At 49.3% G+C, this 18,945-nt stretch overlaps 2 protein-coding genes across 2 annotated transcripts; one reads left to right on the forward strand and one right to left on the reverse strand.

Moving 5' to 3' along the window:
* Nucleotides 1-1,263: 1,263 nt before the first annotated feature.
* LOC307193788 (DNA dC->dU-editing enzyme APOBEC-3Ca-like) lies at nucleotides 1,264-5,485 on the reverse strand. The gene is made up of 4 exons (XM_079936283.1): nucleotides 5,309-5,485; nucleotides 3,841-3,997; nucleotides 1,663-1,933; nucleotides 1,264-1,437 (listed from the first exon to the last, which is right to left on the reverse strand). Exons 1-4 carry the CDS (start codon nucleotides 5,386-5,388, stop codon nucleotides 1,319-1,321), a joined length of 627 nt encoding a protein of 208 aa, XP_079792409.1. The 5' UTR covers nucleotides 5,389-5,485; the 3' UTR covers nucleotides 1,264-1,318.
* A 5,889-nt stretch (nucleotides 5,486-11,374) lies between these two features.
* LOC307193931 (activating signal cointegrator 1 complex subunit 2-like) lies at nucleotides 11,375-13,105 on the forward strand (the record flags this gene model as incomplete). Its single annotated transcript, XM_079936540.1, is given in 2 exon segments — nucleotides 11,375-12,139; nucleotides 12,143-13,105. Coding segments are annotated over 2 exon segments (1,713 nt in total). The 5' UTR covers nucleotides 11,375-11,389.
* Nucleotides 13,106-18,945: the final 5,840 nt, after the last annotated feature.

The raw sequence follows: 18,945 nt of genomic DNA on the forward strand, positions 1-18,945 counted from the left end.
ACCTGTGCCCCCTGTACTGGAAGCATGGAGTCTTAACCACTGGACCACCAGGGAAATCCAAAGAGTGATCAGATTTGTACACTGAAGTGTTGGTCAAACTCAGAGAGCTAAGTCACCCCTGGCCTGAGAGGCAGGAAAGATGGACAAGAAGGTTGAAACCCTTTGCTGGCCTTTCCCTAATGACAGCAATCCTACAGCCCCAGCTTGGAGATTCCTGTGAGCTACCTGAGATGGACCAAAATGCAGGTGTGCCAGGAGAGGGACATTTTAAGCTGGCCACTGGGGCCCGTTTTAATGCCCGAGACAAGCAGGAGGTACGCCATCCCCAACCATGTCCCTCTGTGCCTCCCTCCTTGAAGGAAACACCGACAGGGAGAGCATCAAGGCAGAAGAGCCGAAGCAACCAGAGACACCCTGGATTCTGCCCAAGACCTCCAGGCAGCAGTGCAAACAGGAAGGGAGAATAAAGGGACAGGTGTCTGCTGCCACTGACAATTCCCACCCAGACGGCCAAGATCAGTGGGACCCCAGACCTTCTCCACGAGGACTTTAAGGGCAGATTCCAAACCAACAGCTTCCCCCTTGCTGTTCCTTCCTCTGCATCTGCCTGCCCAGAATCCCACCTCACCAGGCTCTTACTCCCTTTTGGCCCTGCCACAATCCCGGCCACCCTTTCTGGAACCTCCACTGAGTTCCTCCCCGGTGCGTTCACGTGGCAGCTGGCTCTGTGGACAAAGGGCCAGACGCTCGCTTCCTGATCTACCTCGAGCAACTGAGCTGTGGCCTCTGACCTGACTCTTGGCAGTCCTTCCACTTTCTATTCCGCTTTTTGAAAAAGCTCCAATAATCTCAATCCTCACATCCCCAATGCTACTTTTTTTTTTCTAAAAACGTATTTAAATGTAAACATAACCATTCTTTTTTCTTCCTTTTGCTCATTCTCCGTCACCACCCCCAGAGCTTCGTCTCTGGCAGCAATCTGGGAATGGGATGAGGGATGAGCAGAGTGAGGACAGGATGTGATGATGACAAAGTGAAGGTGGGGTGGCGGTGGGGTTCTAGGGACACCGAGGTCTGGAATGGAAGCAGAGGAGTCAGGGTCAAGGGGGCATAACCCAGAGAGAGACACATAGGACAAGGATCCTGCTCTCACTGCACCTGCTCAGCTCAAAAAAGAAAGGAGAGAGGAGCTGAGGGAGGGCAGGGGCAGCCCAAGGGCAGTGGCCCTCTGGGGCCAGGGAGGAGAGGAGGCTGAGAAGGGAGGTGGAAGGTATTCGGAGATAAGGAGGAGGTGGGGGGAGGAAGGCTAAGGAAGCCCTCACCCGAGAATTTCATGAAGCTTTGCCACCAGGAACTGATAATTTTTACGCAGTTTCTTCCAAGGCTTGAAGGGCATTCCCTGATTGTACACAAAGTTTTTCCAACAGTATTTAAAGTCTGAGATAAAGAGGAGAGAAAGCCATCAGGTCCGGGCCCTGGGAGGCCTTTCTCGGCTGACCATCCTGTGCCCTGCCCCCTCCTGCCCCCTCCCTGCCGTGTGCCCTCAGTCCTGCCGCGTTTCCCAGGTTCTCCGCCCGCTCACCCTCCCGGGCGGGTCTTCTAGGTCCGCCCCCATCCCTCCCACCGCCCCGCCCTCCAGCCCCCAGCCCCCTCTGCTCTCACCTCGGAAGGACATGATGCGCACCCAGGCCCCCTGGTGGCGCAGTATGCGCAGCCCGTGCTGGTAATCTGGATTCCACAAGTGGTAGAGGCGGGCGGCGAAGATGCTCAGCCTCACGTTCCTGTTCTCCTTCAGGAACGCAACCACCTGCTCTGCACATGACAAGCAGGGGCTCCAGGATAAGAACCAGGTGATGCGGTACTGCTCGTGAGAGGACAGCTTCTTAGCGCGAAACCAAGAGAGGAAGCAGAGTTCCACATGGCAGGCATAGACCTGGGAGAGATGGAGGCGGAAAGGGGGCGTTTTTGGCCGCCAGAGCAGGCAGTGAGGCTGGGCTAGGGAGCTGGGGAGGAGGGGTAAGGGGGGTGGGCATCCCAGGGGCAGGTTGTTCATGAGTTATCCCTTCTTTCCATCTCTCCCCTCCCTTCTTTTCTTCTTTAGTCATCGACTTCCCTCATTCATCGACTCACCCATTCATTCTAACATCCATCTTCCCATTCATTCATTCTACAAGTAACCTGAGTGCCTGCTTTGGTCCAGGCCCTGTGGGGTCCAGGCTTGGTCCCTAGGTGCTGTCTGCTGGGAGGCCCACAGAGCTGCCCTGTCCGTCGGCAGAAACACCAGCCACACATGTCTACAGAGCACGTGAGGTGCGGCTCGTCTGAAGGGAGGTGTGTGGCAAGTGTAAAAATACACAGTTCATTTCAGTGACTTCGTATGAAGAGAAAAGAATGTAAACTGTCTCATGAAGAAGTTTTATATTAGTTATATATTAGAAAATACATCTAATTGAAATAATAGATTAGGTATACAGTCAGTCCTCTGTATATGAGAGTTGCTCATCTGCAGATTCAACCTATTGAAATTATTCAGGAAAAAAAAAAATTCCAGAAAGTTCCAAAACGCAAAACTTGAATTTGCCAGGCTGGCAACTACTTACATAACATCCACATTGTATTTACAACTATTTCCATAGCATTTACATTGTATCAGGTATTATAAGTAAACTAGAGATGATCTAAAGTCTATGGGAGGATGTGGGTAGGTTCTATACAAATGCGATGCCATCTTACATGAGGGGTTTAGCATCTTCAGATTTTGGTGTTCGTGGGGGTCCTGGAACCAACCTCCCCATCCCCATATCTAGGGATGACTGTGTTGTCTAACACAGCGTCAATATTAATTTCATCAGTTTCTCTTAACTTTTTGAACACTGGGTAGTAGAAAGAGTGAGATGACACCTGTGACTCAGATTAGGTTTTGATGGGATAATACCGCTACAGTGCACACCCCCTCCCCGCCCCTTCCGCACACAGGTTCTGAAAAGGCTGCCCTCTGGGTGGAGGAGGGCAGGCGGGTGGGGGGACATTTCGCCAAGCCCGATGACAAACTCAGAGACCCACCACCAGCAGACTCGCTAAACAAGGCTTTGTGGGATTAAGTCAACCGCCATCGCGTCTCCGGTTCCAGGACTTAAGAAAATGTGTGGGAAGATGCATCCGCCACTGAGAACCCCCAAAAGGCGTTGGACTTATTACCATTTTTTCCACATCCTCTACTGGCGTATGTGAGCCTGTGTAACACCTCTGACGTGAGGGACACCATTTGGGGGCTAAAATTTCATCCCATTTTTGAAACAGGCACCAGATTTGAACTATTACACTGGGCAAGGGCATAGGACAGAGCCTGTCACTGCTATATCCGCATTCTTTTTTATTGGGTGGGTGGGGGCTGGGTGCGGGCGAAATGCGGGATCTTAGTTCCCAGCGCCCTCTGCATTGGGAGCACCCAGTCTTAACCACTGGACCACCAGGGAAGTCCCCATATCCGCATTCTTGATTAAAAACTGGACACACTGCAAAAGGGATTTTCCTAGTATCTGACATAATATACTCTGAAAACCAATGAATTGCAATTGTAATTATATCTCCCAATCATAATATTGGGAAAACAACTTGTGCAAGCATCCTAAACCTTCCGCAATTTGCCAATGCCCGCCCCCGCCTCCGTCCCGGCATTTTTCCCTGTGGCGGGACACAGCGCAGGCTGCACCTGAACCTGTGCTCCCCGCATTGCAATTCTAAGGCACCAGATAAATGCTTTTGTGTCTCTCGGCTGCGCCTCTTTTCTGGGTCAACACTTAGCTCCCGCCTGCGATGAGAGTGTCCTGGGGCTCATACCCAGTTTTGAAAGACCCCCCAGTCGGAGAAGTCAGGTGAGCAGTGCTTCAGTCTTTCCACCTGGTAGCAGAGGTAGGCGCAGTTCCGCCCACTGGCAAATCTCAGGTTGCGAAAGTGGAAGGAGAAGGTTTGGCGATCTAACCGCTCCACTGGGTGTCTGGGGCAAAAGAGAGAAAAGGGAAAATGCAGAGAGCGCTCCCTGGAGTTACTCCCGGCTGGTCTCCCCAGAGCGTAGCCCCCTGGACGCCCTAGGCGCTGGGCCTCCCAGCAACCCGCCTGGGCCTTGAGAATTTCCTGCGCCTTTCCAGGCAGGAAGGCTGGGGGAGAGGGAGGGGAGAGGGTGCTGGGACAGCAGGGATGGGTGATGTTCTCCCACAGGGACCCTGGCTCTGCTACTTCCAGTAGCACATCCCGCCACCTCCACTCCGGTTTTCCTGCCCACCCATCCCCCAAATCATTAGAAAAATAAAAAAGAGTAACGAAAACCTCTCCACTCCAAAATCAGAGGCTTTAACATTTCAGTTCAATTCCTTCCTGACTTTTCACTTGCGCATGTTTGTTTTGTGTTTTAATGTCGGATTAACACCTAAAGTCACAGGGTTGGGCTATGGTTACAAGTGCTTTCTGTATCTGAACTCAAATGCTGCGGCAGCCATGCCCATTTTATAGAGGAGGAAGCGGGGATGCAGAGGGGGACGAGTAGCCTGCCTAAGTCACAGAGCTGTAAGTGATAGAGCTGGGTCCCCTGACCAGGCCAGGCCATTTCCAGCTCTTCCATTATGTGACCTTGCAGCTGTGTGAAGTCTTGGGTGTGGCTTTCTTTCCTACTTAATTTTAAAATAGGAGCTTTTCTCCTGATATTTCCTCCAGTTCCATTAGAGCTGTTAGCGGTACAGTTATAAACGTGAAGCGTGGTCACCTAGGGTGTTTGTGAACAGTGTGCATTTATTTTCCTGCTCAGAGTTGAGATATCCTTGGAAGAGATGATTTATCGTCTTGCCTCAGAGAACTCTTCTCACACTGTGTTTACGATGGTGTAAATACTATAGAAAACTGATCAGAGTGCTTTAAAAAAAGTCACCAGCTGCGTCAATCATCCTTTCGCCAAATTCTAAGCGTTAACAGAGCACAGATACTTCCGACCAATAGAGGGTGCAGCCCCGCACAGGCAGGGAGGGGATGGCCTAGCCCGACAGACTTTCAGACTGAGAGCTGGGCCACGAGGACCCTCAGAGCTGGGTGGAGGTTTGGGAGGGGCCAGCTCAGAAACAATAGTGGGGGCACCCCCAGAACAGGGCAAAGACCCCAGATGGGAGTGGGCCCTGCAGAGAAGGAGCCCAGAGAGGGAAAGGAACAAGGCCGGGACTGCAGGGACTGCGGGGGGGGGAAAGCAGGCCAAGGACAGAGGCGCAGCCCTAGCGAGGGCTGGAGATGGGGTCCAGCGGGACAGAGCAGGCAGCAGCGGTACCTGATCCGGGGCCTCTGGCTGCAGCCTCCTTTGCTGGCTAGTCCCATCCCTGCCCTTTGTCTCGGGTGCTGGGGCTCCATTTCCTCTCCCGGGGCTCTTGTGTAGAAAACCCCCTTATCTGTGAGCGACCTCCCAGGCCGTCTCAGCCGAGGCTCCACCTCCTTCCTGCTTTGGCACCAGGGGTGGGAGGGCCCTGGGGTGGTTTGCTTCCTTAGGCTCCGACCCACCTTCTCCTGGGCCCTCCCTCTTGGCAGAGGTCGGTCTCTGATGCAGCCGGACCCCTCTGTGCAGCAGGACCCGAGGTTATTGCAAAGGGAAAGAGAAAGTAAAGATGCCAGAGAGAGGGGGATGGGACAGACCCTGGCAGAAGACAGCAGGACAGAGGCTTGCTCTCATTGGGGGAGGGGCGGGCTGGAGCCCTCTCCACCCCACCCCTGCACCCAGCCCAAATCTGCACCTGGCTCTACACTCGCCTGTTGAATGAATGGAGACAATGAGAAAGTATGGACCTTGGATCAGGACTCCTTATTTTCTCCTGGCACAGCCAGAAGTGAGGGGACAGATGTGCTTTGAATTCCTACTTCTGTGCTCGGTCCTCGGCAAGAGTCCCTTCAGCCTTCGCGTGGCAGAGAGAGGGCACGCTTGCACGAAGGCTCTCTTTATAAGGACACTAATCCCCTCATGGGGGTCCCATCCTCATGACCTCATCCAAACCCCATCACCCAAAGGCGCCACCTCCAAATTCCATCACACTGGGGGTTAGGGCTGCAACAGAGTAGAACAAACCTGACTTCGTATTGAATCTATGCCTTTACCTCTAACCCTTGTGCTCTGTTGCCTGTGCTTAGTCATGCTGGCTCTGCACCGTTATACAAGAATGTTGCCTAGAATCTCCCATGGATTCAGGCTCTGGGTCCCACTCTTTAGAGCAGGGGTGGCAAATTATGGCCCCAGGCTAACCACCTGATTTTTTGTAAATAAAATTTTATTGGGACTCAAGAAAGAAAGGGGAAGTCAGGGAGTTCCCTGATGATCTAATGATTAGGGTTCGGTACTTCCATTGCTGTGGCCCGGGTTCAATGCCTGGTCAGGGAACTGAGATTCCCACAAGCCTTGTGGTATGGCCAAAAAAAAAAAAAGGGAAGCAGAATCAATCAATAAATGTTACTTCAAACACACACACACACACGCACACACACACCACACACACACACAAGAATGTTGCCTAGAGCCTGGAATATAGCTGATAGCCCATTCTCTAGCCTCTGACCTTTAAAGACACACTTTTCCATTCAGATAGAGATAAAAAGTTGCAGAACAGGGGCTTCCCTGGTGGTGCAATGGTTGAGAGTCCGCCTGCCGATGTAGGGGACACGGGTTCGTGCCCCGGTCCGGGAAGATCCCACATGCCGCGGAGCCGCTGGGCCAGTGAGCCATGGCCGCTGAGCCTGCACGTCTGCAACGGGAGAGGCCACAACAGTGAGAGGGAAAAAAAAAAAAAGTTGCAGGACAGAAAATAACAATTATCTTGTTGGAGGTTTATGGGAACATTGTGACCAGACCTACCTGGACAGCTGCAAGAACAAAAAATTCCTGCAACGACCAGCCACACCCCCTCCCCTTTTATTTATTTATTTAACTTATGCTCAGTATTTAATGGTAATTTAAATGTAAGTGCAATAAAAAGTGAAAGCCTGAAAAAAAAAGAATTCCATTGTGTATATTTACATAATAATGTATGTTATCAATCACTTCAGGAGCAGATTTAAGTTGTAATCACTCACATCCTTGAGCTAGATCCTAATCCTATATCTTTACATCCTAAGTCTTTGAGCACCTACTTCATTGTTTCTCTTTTGTTCTCAATGTCCTGTCTAGGGAATATTTTTTTTTTTTTTTTTGGGCAGTACGCGGGCCTCTCACTGTTGTGGCCTCTCCCGTTGCGGAGCACAGGCTCCGGATGCTCAGGCTCAGCGGCCATGGCTCACGGGCCCAGCCGCGCCGTGGCATGTGGGATCCTCCCAGACCGGGGCTCAAACCCGTGTCCCCTGCATCGGCAGGCAAACTCTCAACCACTGCGCCACGAGGGAAGCCCTAGGGAATCCTTTGAAACCCATACCCTTAACCACAGTATTAAGATCCTCCAATAAGCAGGGATTAGATGTGTAAGAGAATTTGGAGGGAAACACCTCTAAGGGAACAATGGGGAGGGAGCCAGAGCAAAGGGGAGAGCTGGTGATGGTAAAGGAGCGGGGAAGCAAGGAAGTTTCAATAGAAAGCATGTTGGAGTGCAATGCAGTTAAGAGCATTTTCTCTAGGTCAGTGGGGAAACCTCAAGCCAAAGTTACCTGTCAGAGGAGTTTCGTGTCTCACAGCAACAGGCCTGCCATACTCCCCATCTCCTCAGTCAGTGGCCGGGAGCAGCCTGGAGGAAATGTGGTGGATTCATAACGCAGCAGTCCGAGCTGTCAGGATTATGCTTGGAGATCTGAGATGCACGTTCTCATGGCTGCCACAAACACCATCTGTGCTGTACAAAAACTTGGTACCATTCATTCATTGGTTCATGACACATCGAGGGCACAAATAAAGTACCATGTGGTGCTTACATCCTAGTAATTGGCCTCAGTTTGAGTGGATCATCACAAATAATTTTTTAGAAATTAGAAACAGAAATAGATTTCCAGACTCTTGAGGAAGATCTTCAAGGTATGGCTTCATTATCTTGTTTGAAATTATTTTTCAGGTTCTAAGGTAAATTCAAAGCTAAATACTAAATGGGGTTTGAGTTCTTCCTCACTGCGTAGACCCAGTCCTGTATTCATATCACTTGATGCAGATAATCTGGGGGAGTTTTACATAATAAACGAAAGTCTAGAACCTGAAACAGTAACTGTCATTTCTAAAAAATGTTTGAGAGCAAGAACACCCCCTCCCCTTTTAGTATTAAAGAAGCCTGAATTCTAACTTGGGTAAGATGGTTCTTTGGGACACTAGTCCACCATCTTCTCGGTCTGCTGGCTTTCCAAATAAAGTCACTATTCTTTGCCCCAACACCTCATCTCTCAATTTATTGGCATGTCCTGTGGCGAGCAGTACAAGTTTGGACTCGGTAACAGGGCTTCAACATACAAATTTGCACACAAATGTTCATTGTGCACAGGTGGCACAGACCTTTAGCCCATAGCAGGCCGTGCCCAACAGGATTCCTTTGGTTGCCTCCTGGACAATGATGATCTATCACTGCTCTCAGTAGCGCAGGTGCTGCCCCACACCCAGAGCTGAAACTCTGGTGCATATGCCTTTCCAGAAGTCGTGTTCACTGCTACCTCACGGGAGGCCCGGAATGTGGGTAATTTTAGCTGGGCTGTTGCTGCCCTTAGCAGGATCTAGATCTCCTAGTGGAAATAAAATGACATACTTGGCACTCACTGCCAAGTGGCTTTCTAAAGCTCTTGTGCGAACAGACACCTCCAGGAGAAATAAAAAGTGTTACCATTTCCCATATCTTCACCAATACTGGTATTATGAGACCTCTCAGTTCCCAACCTTCTGGAATGTGAAAAGCTATCTCATTGAGGTTTTATTTTATACTTTCCTGATTTCTAGTGAGGCCAAGTGTCTTTTCTTTCTTTTCTTTTCTTTTTTTAAAAATATATTTATTTACTTATTTGGCTGCACTGGGTCTTAGTTGCGGCACATGGGATCTTCGCTGTCGCGTGCAGGATCTTTGCTGTGGCATGCGGGATCTTTTAGTTGCAGCAGGCGGGCTCTTAGTTGTGGCATGCACGTGGGATCTAGTTCCCTGACCAGGGATCAAACCCGGGCCCCCTGCATGGGGAGCTCGGAGTCTTAACCACTGGACCACCAGGGAAGTCCCCCAAGCGTCTTTTCATATTTTTCTGTCCCTTCCATTTTCTTCTTTTATAGAATTGTTGGCTCCATCCTTTGTATATTTTTCTAGTAGGAAGTTTTCTTTCCTTATTGCTTTATAAGAATTTTTTGATATTCTGCGTAGTAATCCTTTGTCAGTTATATACATCTCAAATACTCTCTTCCAATCTGTGATAAGGCTCTTAGTTTAGGAAGTCTTTCCATGTGTAGCTGTTTTAATTTTTAATGTTTTCAAATGTAAACATTTTTCCATGTACATTTTTGATATAACATACATAATTAATTTTTAATTTTGTATATGGAAAGCCAATATAAGAACAACTTAATGAATATCTATCCATGTCCTCCTGTCCTATGTGTAATGATGCAAACTTATTTAATGTGTGTGTGTGTGTGTTTAGGCTGTCTCTGAATTCTCTCATCTGCTCCATTGTCTAAGCCTGTGCGACTACCATATTGTTCTCCTTATGTCTTTCCAGTACTCTTAATATCTGCTATGGAGATCCATCTTGCCTTCTTACTCCTTGAAATTGTATTGACCCCTTATAGATCCATATGAATTTATGGACAAAACTTTTCATGTTCCATGAAAAATCCCAGTATCAATGGGGAAGGATAGACATATTTGTGGCATTGAATCTTTCCATCCATTAACACGGTATGTACCTCAATTTATACAGGTCTTCTTTGATGTTTTCCATAAGTCTTATACTTTTTCATAAAGATCTTACACATTTTGTCAGGTTTATTTCTAGTAAACTTTTTTGGCGATATTGTAGACTTCATCTACCTTTATACTTTTGTTTGTTGCCAGTATCTGGGAACACGATTAATTTTTCTAAATTGAACTTGGATCTAACCCAACCTTGCTAAGAACTTGCTTACTATTTCTAGTAGTTTCTGTTCTTTTCCAATCCCTGAAGCTCTTATTTCTAATTGTGGTCCTGGGACACTGGCTTGGACCACTGTACGGCACTGAGCAGCCGCAGTCATAAGGGGCATGCTGTGTCCTTCCAGTTTAAAGAAAATTCTTTTTTTTTTTTTGGCTGCTGCCATGCGGCATGTGGGCTCCTTATTTCTCTGACCAGGGATCAAACCCACGCGCCCTGCAGTGGAAGCGCGGAGTCTTAATCACTGGACCCCCAGGGAAGTCCCAAGAAAATTCTTCTAAGACAGGGAAATAAAAATTACAAGTCCTGGGCTTCCCTGGTGGCGCAGTGGTTGAGAATCCGCCTGCCGACGCAGGGGACACGGGTTCGTGCCCCGGTCCGGGAGGGTCCCGCATGCCGCGGAGCGGCTGGGCCCGTGAGCCATGGCCGCTGAGCCTGCGCGTCCGGAGCCTGTGCTCCGCAACGGGAGAGGCCACAACAGTGAGAGACCCGCGTACCGCAAAAAAAATAAATAAATAAATAAAAAATTACAAGTCCTGTATTCTTTAAGGCTTCCTTGGCTTGAATATTTGTTTGCTAACTGTTTAATTATGATTTTTTGCATCTATGTTTATAAATAAATATGGCTATAATTTTTCCTTCTCATGTTCTTTGTATTCAGTTTTAAAATCAAGATTCTTGTGGACCGCGGAAGTGCCGGCGCTGTGGGAGCTGTCACCGTGGACCATGGCGGCGGCGGCGGCAGTACGGCACCGGCAGTGGAGCCGCCGGGGAGGGTCAATGCAGCACAGTGCCAGCCCCGCCCCTGGATCAACTCCAGGTCACCCACAAGGACCTGAAGACAGGCAAGCTGAGGACTTCACCAGCGCTGACCTGGAAGTGGGTGGACTGTGGTTGACAACAGCTGAGACGCAGCCCGGCCGTCTTCCTGTTATCACAACCACCACCACCACCACCACCACCACCCCGCGGAGAAAGCAGCCCTTATGTAGTCAGAGGAGAAAACTGAGCTCATCTTCTCTTCTTGGTGAACAAACACCCTGAGCAGAAGGCAGACCGGTATCTTGCGTTATACAAACCGCCCCCTAAAGACAACATTCCCACCCTAGTGGAGGAGTACTTGGAACGCACCACCTTCGTAGCCAATGACCTCGACTGGCTCCTGGCCCTGCCTCACAATAAATTCTGGTGCCAGGTTGTCTTCGACGAGACCCTGCAGAAGTGCCTGGACTCCTACCTGCACTGTGTCCCCCGAAAGTTCGACCAGCGGGTGGCCTCAGCCCCTGAGGTCGTTGACATGGAGAAGCACCTCCGCCGAAGTGTTTTTCTCGCCTTCCTTCGCGTGTCCACTCGCAAGGAATCCAAAGATCACTTCATTTCCCCCTCTGTTTTTGGATATATCCTCTACAACAACTTCCAGTTTGACATCCCAAAGATCCTGGACCTCTGCGTGCCCTTTGGAAAAGGCAACTCCCCGCTGCTGCAGAAGATGATAGGAAACATCTTTATCCAACAGCCAAGTTACTATAATGACCTGGATGAAAGCATGCCCACCATCCTTCAGGTCTCCAGCAATATCCTCCAGCACTGTGGTTTGCAAGGGGACGGGGCCTGCACCACACCCCAGAAGCTTGAGGAGAGGGGCTGGCTGACCCCCAGCGACGTGCCTCTCCTGGAATTAAAGGACATCGTTCTCTACCTTTGTGATACCTGCACCACACTCTGGGCCTTTCCGGATATCTTCCCTTTGGCTTGCCCAACCTTCCAGAAACACGACTTCTGTTACAGGCTAGCTTCCTTTTATGAAATAGCAATTCCCGAACTGGAGTCTGCAATTAAGAAGAGGAGGCTTGAAGATAGCGAGCTGCTAGGTGACCTGTGGCAGAGGCTCTCTCATTCCAGGAAGAAGCTACTGGAGATTTTTCACATCCTCCTGAAGCAGATCTGCCTTCTCCCAGTCCTAGAAAGCAGCTGTGACAACGTTCAGGGCTTCACCGAAGAGTTCCTTCAGATCTTCAGCTCCTTGCTGCAGGAGAAGAGGTTTCTCTGAGACTCTGATGCACTCTTCCCTGTGGCCGATGACGTCAGCCTGTTGCAGCAGTCCTCAGCCTTGGATGAGTCTCGGACCGCCTACAACCTCCAGGCAGTCGAGAGTGCATGGGAAGGGGTGGACCGAAGGAAAGCCACCGATGCCAAAGACCCACCGGTGGCTGAGAATCCTAACGGGGTCGTGGAGGCGGCAGAGGCGGTCAGCAGACCGTCATCGCTTCCCCAGGACTCGGAGGAAGAGGAGTGCCTGGGGGCAGCGGCTGCTCCAGGCCCCGCCGCGTGCGGCGTGGAGCTGGACTCACTCATCTCCCAGGTGAAGGACCTGCTGCCAGACCTCGGCGAGGGCTTCATCGTGGCCTGCCTGGAGCACTACAGCTATGACGCGGCGCAGGTGATCAACAACATCCTGGAGGGGCGGCTGGCCCCTGCCCTCGGCCAGCTGGACCACGGCCTAGACAGACAGGTGAAGCCAGACCCGGCGCCCCTGCTGACGTCTCGTCACAACATCTCCCAGAATGTTGAGTTGGACGTGTTCAGCAGGGACTCAGTGGACCTGAGCCGGGTACACAAGGGCAGGAGGAAGGCAGCGACAGGCCCTTCACCATCCCTCAGGTGCGGAGAACCAAAGTGCACCACCCCTCAGGTGCGGAGAACCAAAGAGGAGGACGAGGACCCCAAGCCCGACCATCTTGTGCAGGACCCTGCAGTGCTGCGGGAAAAAGCAGAAGCCAGGTGCATGGCCTTCCTGGTCAGGAAGGGGTACCGGCATGACAGCTCAGCGGCAGTGGCTGGCAGCCCCCGGGGCCACGGGCAGAGCTGGGAGACAACACAGGAGCGCAGGAGGAAAGAAGCCAGCAAGCCACACGAGCCAACCACAACCGGAGAGCCATGGCTGACCGCAAAAGCTAAGGCAGGATTCCAACCTGAGGCGCTGCGCCAGGGCCAGCCGGACCTGCCAGGCTGAGGTACCATAGCCTGGGGCTTCCTCGCCAGTTGGCCCCCTGCCAGGCCACAAGTTCAAGTCCACCCCTCGACAGCCTCAACTTCGCAGCCCCTGAGAAGGCCGCCTCATCGTCTGCCAGCCGGCCGTGAGCGCCTTCCTGCAGAACACACAGTGCCTTTATCCACAGCGGAGGAACCGTGCGGCCAGCGCGCAGGTGCGAGGGACGGGGTTGGAGCCCCAAGGCCAGTCCCCAAACCTCGTGCAGCCGGACAGCACATCCCTTTCTCCCTGGACGGCAGGAAACCTGTGTATTCAAAAACAAAAAACACACAAAAGCCCTGCAAATAAAGTTTTTGACCCTTTCAAAAAAAAATCAAGATTATTGTAACTGCCCAAAATCAATTGGAGGAGGTTTACGTTTTTCCTATTTCTTGAGAAACTTTAGTTCTGATCCTTATAGGGTTGATTGAACTCAGCATAAAACCTCCTGGGCTGGTAACATGATATGGTTGTTTATGTGGACATTTTAACTAATAATTGCATTTCTTTAATGGTTTAGGGTTAACTCATATGTTCTATTTCTTTTTTTTTTTTAATAAATCTATCCATCTATCTATCTATCTATTTATTTATTTTGGCTGCGTTGGGTCTTTGTTGCTGCGTGCAGACTTTCCCTAGTTGTGGTGAGCGGCCGCTACTCTTCGTTGTGGTGCGCGGGCTTCTCACTGCCATGGCTTCTCTTGTTGGGGAGCACGGGCTCTAGGTGCGCGGGCTTCAGTAGCTGTGGTGCACAGACTTAGTTGCTCTGCGGCATGTGGGATCTTCCCGGACCAGGGCTCGAACCCATGTCCCCTGCATTGGCAGGCTGGGATTCTTAACCACTGAGCCACCAGGGAAGTCCCTGTTCTGTTTCTTTTGGTATCATTGCTATTTTTTTTCTAGAAAGTTGTTCTTTCTGCCTAATTTTTCAGATTTATTGGCATAAGTGTGTTCACAGTATTCTCTTCTGACTTTTTACACCTCTATAAAGGTATGGAGACTTTTTACAGTGTCTATGGTTATGATCCCATTTTATTCATAATGTATTTTTGCTTTCTCTTTTTTTGCAGAGCTCTTTCAGCTTCATCTGCTTCAAAGTACTAGGTTTCGACGTTAATCCTTTTGCTATTCCCTTTTCTTGACCTGACCACTTAAGCTTCAAATATCCATTTTTTTCTTTTCTAATACATGCATACGACACAAATTTTCTCTTAAGTACTGTTTTAGCTATATTCCACAAATTTGCTTTCTATTGTTTTAAATAATCAATAAGTTCTAAATATGCCCAGTTTCCACTACAATTTTGTCTTTAGCACATGAATTATCTATCGATGTGGTGGTCTAGGTGAAAGCAGGGATCTGACTCAAATCCTGATGACTTAGCTTGAACCCACTGGAAATCAATATCCAACTGTCTGTGGATACGAGGATCAATCAGGGCTCAGCCTTCATCATAACCCCAAGAAACAGATACATCTCACACAAAGCAGAAAGAACATTAAAATTTTACTAATATTCTTGGAAAGATGAAGGAGGAGAGTAACACTTCAGGGATGCATTAGTCAGGGTTCAACCATGAGTCGAGCATCTACGATATATACATTTCATATAAGGACTTCTCTTTTTTCCAGCTTTATTGCGGTATAATTCACAAATACAATTGTATTTATTTATAATATACAACATGATGACTTGATATACATATACATTGTAAAATGATGACTACAATCAAGTTAACACATCTGTCACCTCACAGAGTCAACTTTTGAATGGTAAGAACTCTTAAGATCTACTCTTAGCAAATTTCAAGTCTCCAATACAGTATTTTTTTTTTTTTTTTTTTTGTGGTACGCGGGCCTCTCACTGCTGTGGCCTCTCCCGTTGTGGAGCACAGGCTCCGGACGCGCAGGCTCAGCGGCCATGGTTCACGGGCCCAGCCGCTCCGCGGCATGTGGGATCTTCCCGGACCCGGGTACGAACCCGTGTCCCCTGCATCGGCAGGCGGACTTTCAACCACTGCGCCACCAGGGAAGCCCCCTTTTTAAAAAAATTTTATTTAATTAATCAATTTATTTATTTTTGGCTGTGTTGGGTCTTCATTGCTGAGCGTGGGCTTTCTCTAGTTGTGGCGAGCAGGGGCTACTCTTTGTTGTGGTGCATGGGCTTCTCACTGCGGTGGCTTCTCTTGTTGCGGAGCACGGGCTTTAGGTACATGGGCTTCAGTAGTTGTGGCACGTGGGCTCATTAGTTGTGGCTCACGGGCTCTAGAGCACAGGCTCAGTGGTTGTGGCACACGGGCTTAGTTGCTCCGCAGCATGTGGGATCTTCCTGGACCAGGGCTTGAACCCATGTCCCCTGCATTGGCAGGTGGATTCTTAAACACTGTGCCACCAGGGAAGTCCTGTTGATGAACACTTCGGTTGTTTCCATATCTTGGCCATTGTGAATAACGGTGCACTGAACATGGGACGTATCACAAAGCGATCTCATTTCCTTCTGATATATACCCAGAGGTAGGATTACTGGATCACACGGTGCATATAAGGGTTTCTTACAGGACTCTGACTTTCTGCAGTTGTGGGGGCTAGTTAAGCAGTCTCCGTCAAGTGTTGTCTTATGTCTGATGCTGATGTCTGCAAGAAAGTATTTGGGAAGGAAGATGGATATAAAGTGTGGGAGAGTAAGAATAAGCTGGAACCCTCAGGACAAGCTGTGGAGCACACGAGGGTAGACAGAAACCCACACAATCATTCTTGCCTCTGACTTTAGTGGTCTGGGTGTCCTGCTGAGGCCCTTCCTCTGGGAGCTAAAGATGCAGTATGCTGCTGGAGGGGGATGTGGGGAAACTCCTGGAAGCTGCAGGCCCAGCTGCTGCTTCACACCAGGGTGGTGAGTTGGGACAGCACACCAACAACACTTGAGCACCTAGAAAAGGTGCCGGGGGCCTGGTCCAAAACTACTGGGAAGGGAACTCTGGAAAACGTCGTTCGGCCTGGCCAAGCTCACACATTACAAAGCTACCACAAGGGGGCGGGATCCTGAGAATGTGGTTGGGATGGCATGGAATCTATAGGATTGACATTTTAACGTTAGTGAGCCCTCAGATCCACGAACATGGTACATCTCTCTATGTATTTAGGTCTTCTTTACCTTCTCTTAGTGGTGTTTTCAGTGTATGGGTCTTACACACCTTTTCCGAGATGATGTTTAATGCTCTGTTTTCAGAGACAGATTTCTAGTAATAGATCAGCAAACACTTCTATACTGCTTATTATGGGTCAGGCAATCTTCATAATACACGTAGATATAAATATAAACAAGCTCACCTGAGCCTCACAACCACCTATGAGGAAGTTCTACTACTGTCTCCATCTTACACTATAGGACTGAAGCACAGAGGGGCTAAGTAACTGGCCAAGTGTCATAATCCAGCAGGTGGTGGCGAGGGGATTGGAACCCAGGCAGCTGGCTCCAGAGCCCCTACTCCCACCATTACGCTATGCTACTTGGCAGTAGCTAGCAAGGTTCACACAAGAGTCCAACAGCACAGAAAACAAGACTGATGCTCTGAATGGAAGATTCGATCTTATGTTCAGACTTGTTGAACTAGTTCTTTGAACTACTTCTATGACACAGCAAGGTCTCTCTCTCACAACTGCTGTGGGGGGGAGGGGTGTTTTCACCTCTGTCTTATATTGTTCTGTATCAAGATGAGCAATTTTTTTAGAACAAGTCCATGGAACTTCATCTGTAGTGGAAAAGCCAGTAGCAGGTTGGTCGAGTCAACTTTTACAGGAAGAAAGGGAGTGAGAGGTGATAGGATTTCACTTAAAAAAGAGTTTAAAGCAAACATACTGTTTTCATCCTGTCCCTAGCGTACTGAGCAGGACCATCCCCCCTACACACACACCAGCCATGTCCTCCACCTGCCCCTTTCTCGTCTGTAGAAAAACCTCAGCCTCCTCGGCCTGTCCTGAGTTCCAAAGAATGCATTTAATCAGAGAAGTGAGAAAATGCAGAAACAAAGGAAAACAGTCAAGCAAGAACAAGTAATACAATAGTTTAGCCATTAAACAAGGTCAAGGACCTTTAGTTCTTCCTCAAGGGCTCTAGATAATATTCTGAACCATATCCTTTGAGCTGTTTTTGCAGATAGTGAAACCCCCACCCATGAAAGATGTTAATTTCATGCTGACCACAAGCACGTAGACCCCAGACCGTTTGGAACCAGAAGGTTGAGGGTGTTGAGTCCCAATTACCTCACCACCCACCAAACAGAAGAATATCCACGAGCTGATCACACACTGCACCACTCCCCTCCCTCACCTGGTCTTGAAAAAAATTTTCCCTGAAAGTCATTGGGGAGTTGGGGGGTGTTTTGAGCACTAGCTTCCTGGACTCCCTGCTTGCCGCCTGCAATAAACGCTGCACTTTCCTTCACCACAACCTGGTGTCAGTAGACTGGCCTTCCTGTGCGTGGGCCAGTGAACCCAAGTTTGGTTTGGTAACACTAGTAATCAGGGAAATACAAATTAGGACCAATACAAGAGCTCCTTCCCACGTCGGATTGGGAAACATTGACGAGATTCTTTGAATGGACTCATGGGCAATGTTCTGGGGGAAAGAACACAGTTCTGATGAAGCAGGGCTCAGGCGGTCTCCATTCCCCTCATACCCCTCATGGCCTCCTGAGCTCAGCCATGGTCACTGTGCCCCTGGCCAATGCCCATCAACAACACAGCTGATGAAGAACGCAGTGGGATTCTATACAGCAATGAGAACTGATGATAAGAGGCAGAATGGGTGAACCGCAAACATAATTGAGTGACAGAAGGCAGACTCCAAAGTTCTGGGGCGTGTGAGTGCGTTTATACAAAGCACAGAAAAAAGACGAACCAACCTATTGTGTTAGAAATCAGGAGAGTGTTTTCCTGGGGGAGACAGGGAGAGGGAGTGAGATGGGGCAGAAGGTGGATCCCCAGGGGCTGGACTTTTCTGGTTTATAATCTACCTGGGACATTCATTTTTGGAAATTGTGAATTTAGCTGTCTGGGCTTCACACCTTAATTAGAAACTTCCTTATAATCCCACTGCAGATGTGTTTGCATGCACATTTGTCCTTAGTTCATGGAGAAAGGTCTGGACAGGTACACTGGACAACAGTACCAGACAACGTGCCTGGAGAGGGCTGGGGAGGATGAACACAGGGAATGGAAGAAGAGGAGATTTTCTTTCTAATTCTCTTGATTATAAGTTGCTTGAGTGTTTTACTAGAAGCCTATAATTTGGTTCATCTGTATAAAATATTTTTTAATACACAAGAATGGAGTCCCAGTAATTTTTATTTTTGTGGTAACTAATATACCCCACCATTATTTTAAGGACCGCCCCCCCCCCCACCAAACCCCGAGCTGAAGTGCAAGGACACAGCCTGTGACCAGAGGAGCTGAACTAAGGGCCAGATGGGTTCAGAGATGGAGTGAGCAGCCGTGTTGAGAGCAGGGTCTCAGGCCACTCTCTCAACAGATGTGCTGTCTTTCCCGAGACGGGCGGGGCTGGTTATCAGAGTGCCAAAGGACTGGGGCAGCTCCTCCAGTAGCAGCTGAACATGGGCTTTCTGCTCTAAAAGAGCAAAGATGAACAACAGACTTCAAACTCTGTGGAGGCAGGGGGAAGGACAGCAAGACACAGGGGGACATTTGCTCATCTGCGTTGACCCAGGGACTTGACTCAGGGTCCAAGGTGGCATTTCCAAGAAAGGCTTTTTCAGGCTATGGTCATGTGAGATGACTCATGCCAGGTCATCTTGGAGATGAAAGTCC

Source organism: Stenella coeruleoalba (genome assembly GCF_951394435.1).
Source record: "Stenella coeruleoalba genome assembly, chromosome: 11".
NCBI lineage: Eukaryota > Metazoa > Chordata > Mammalia > Artiodactyla > Delphinidae > Stenella > Stenella coeruleoalba.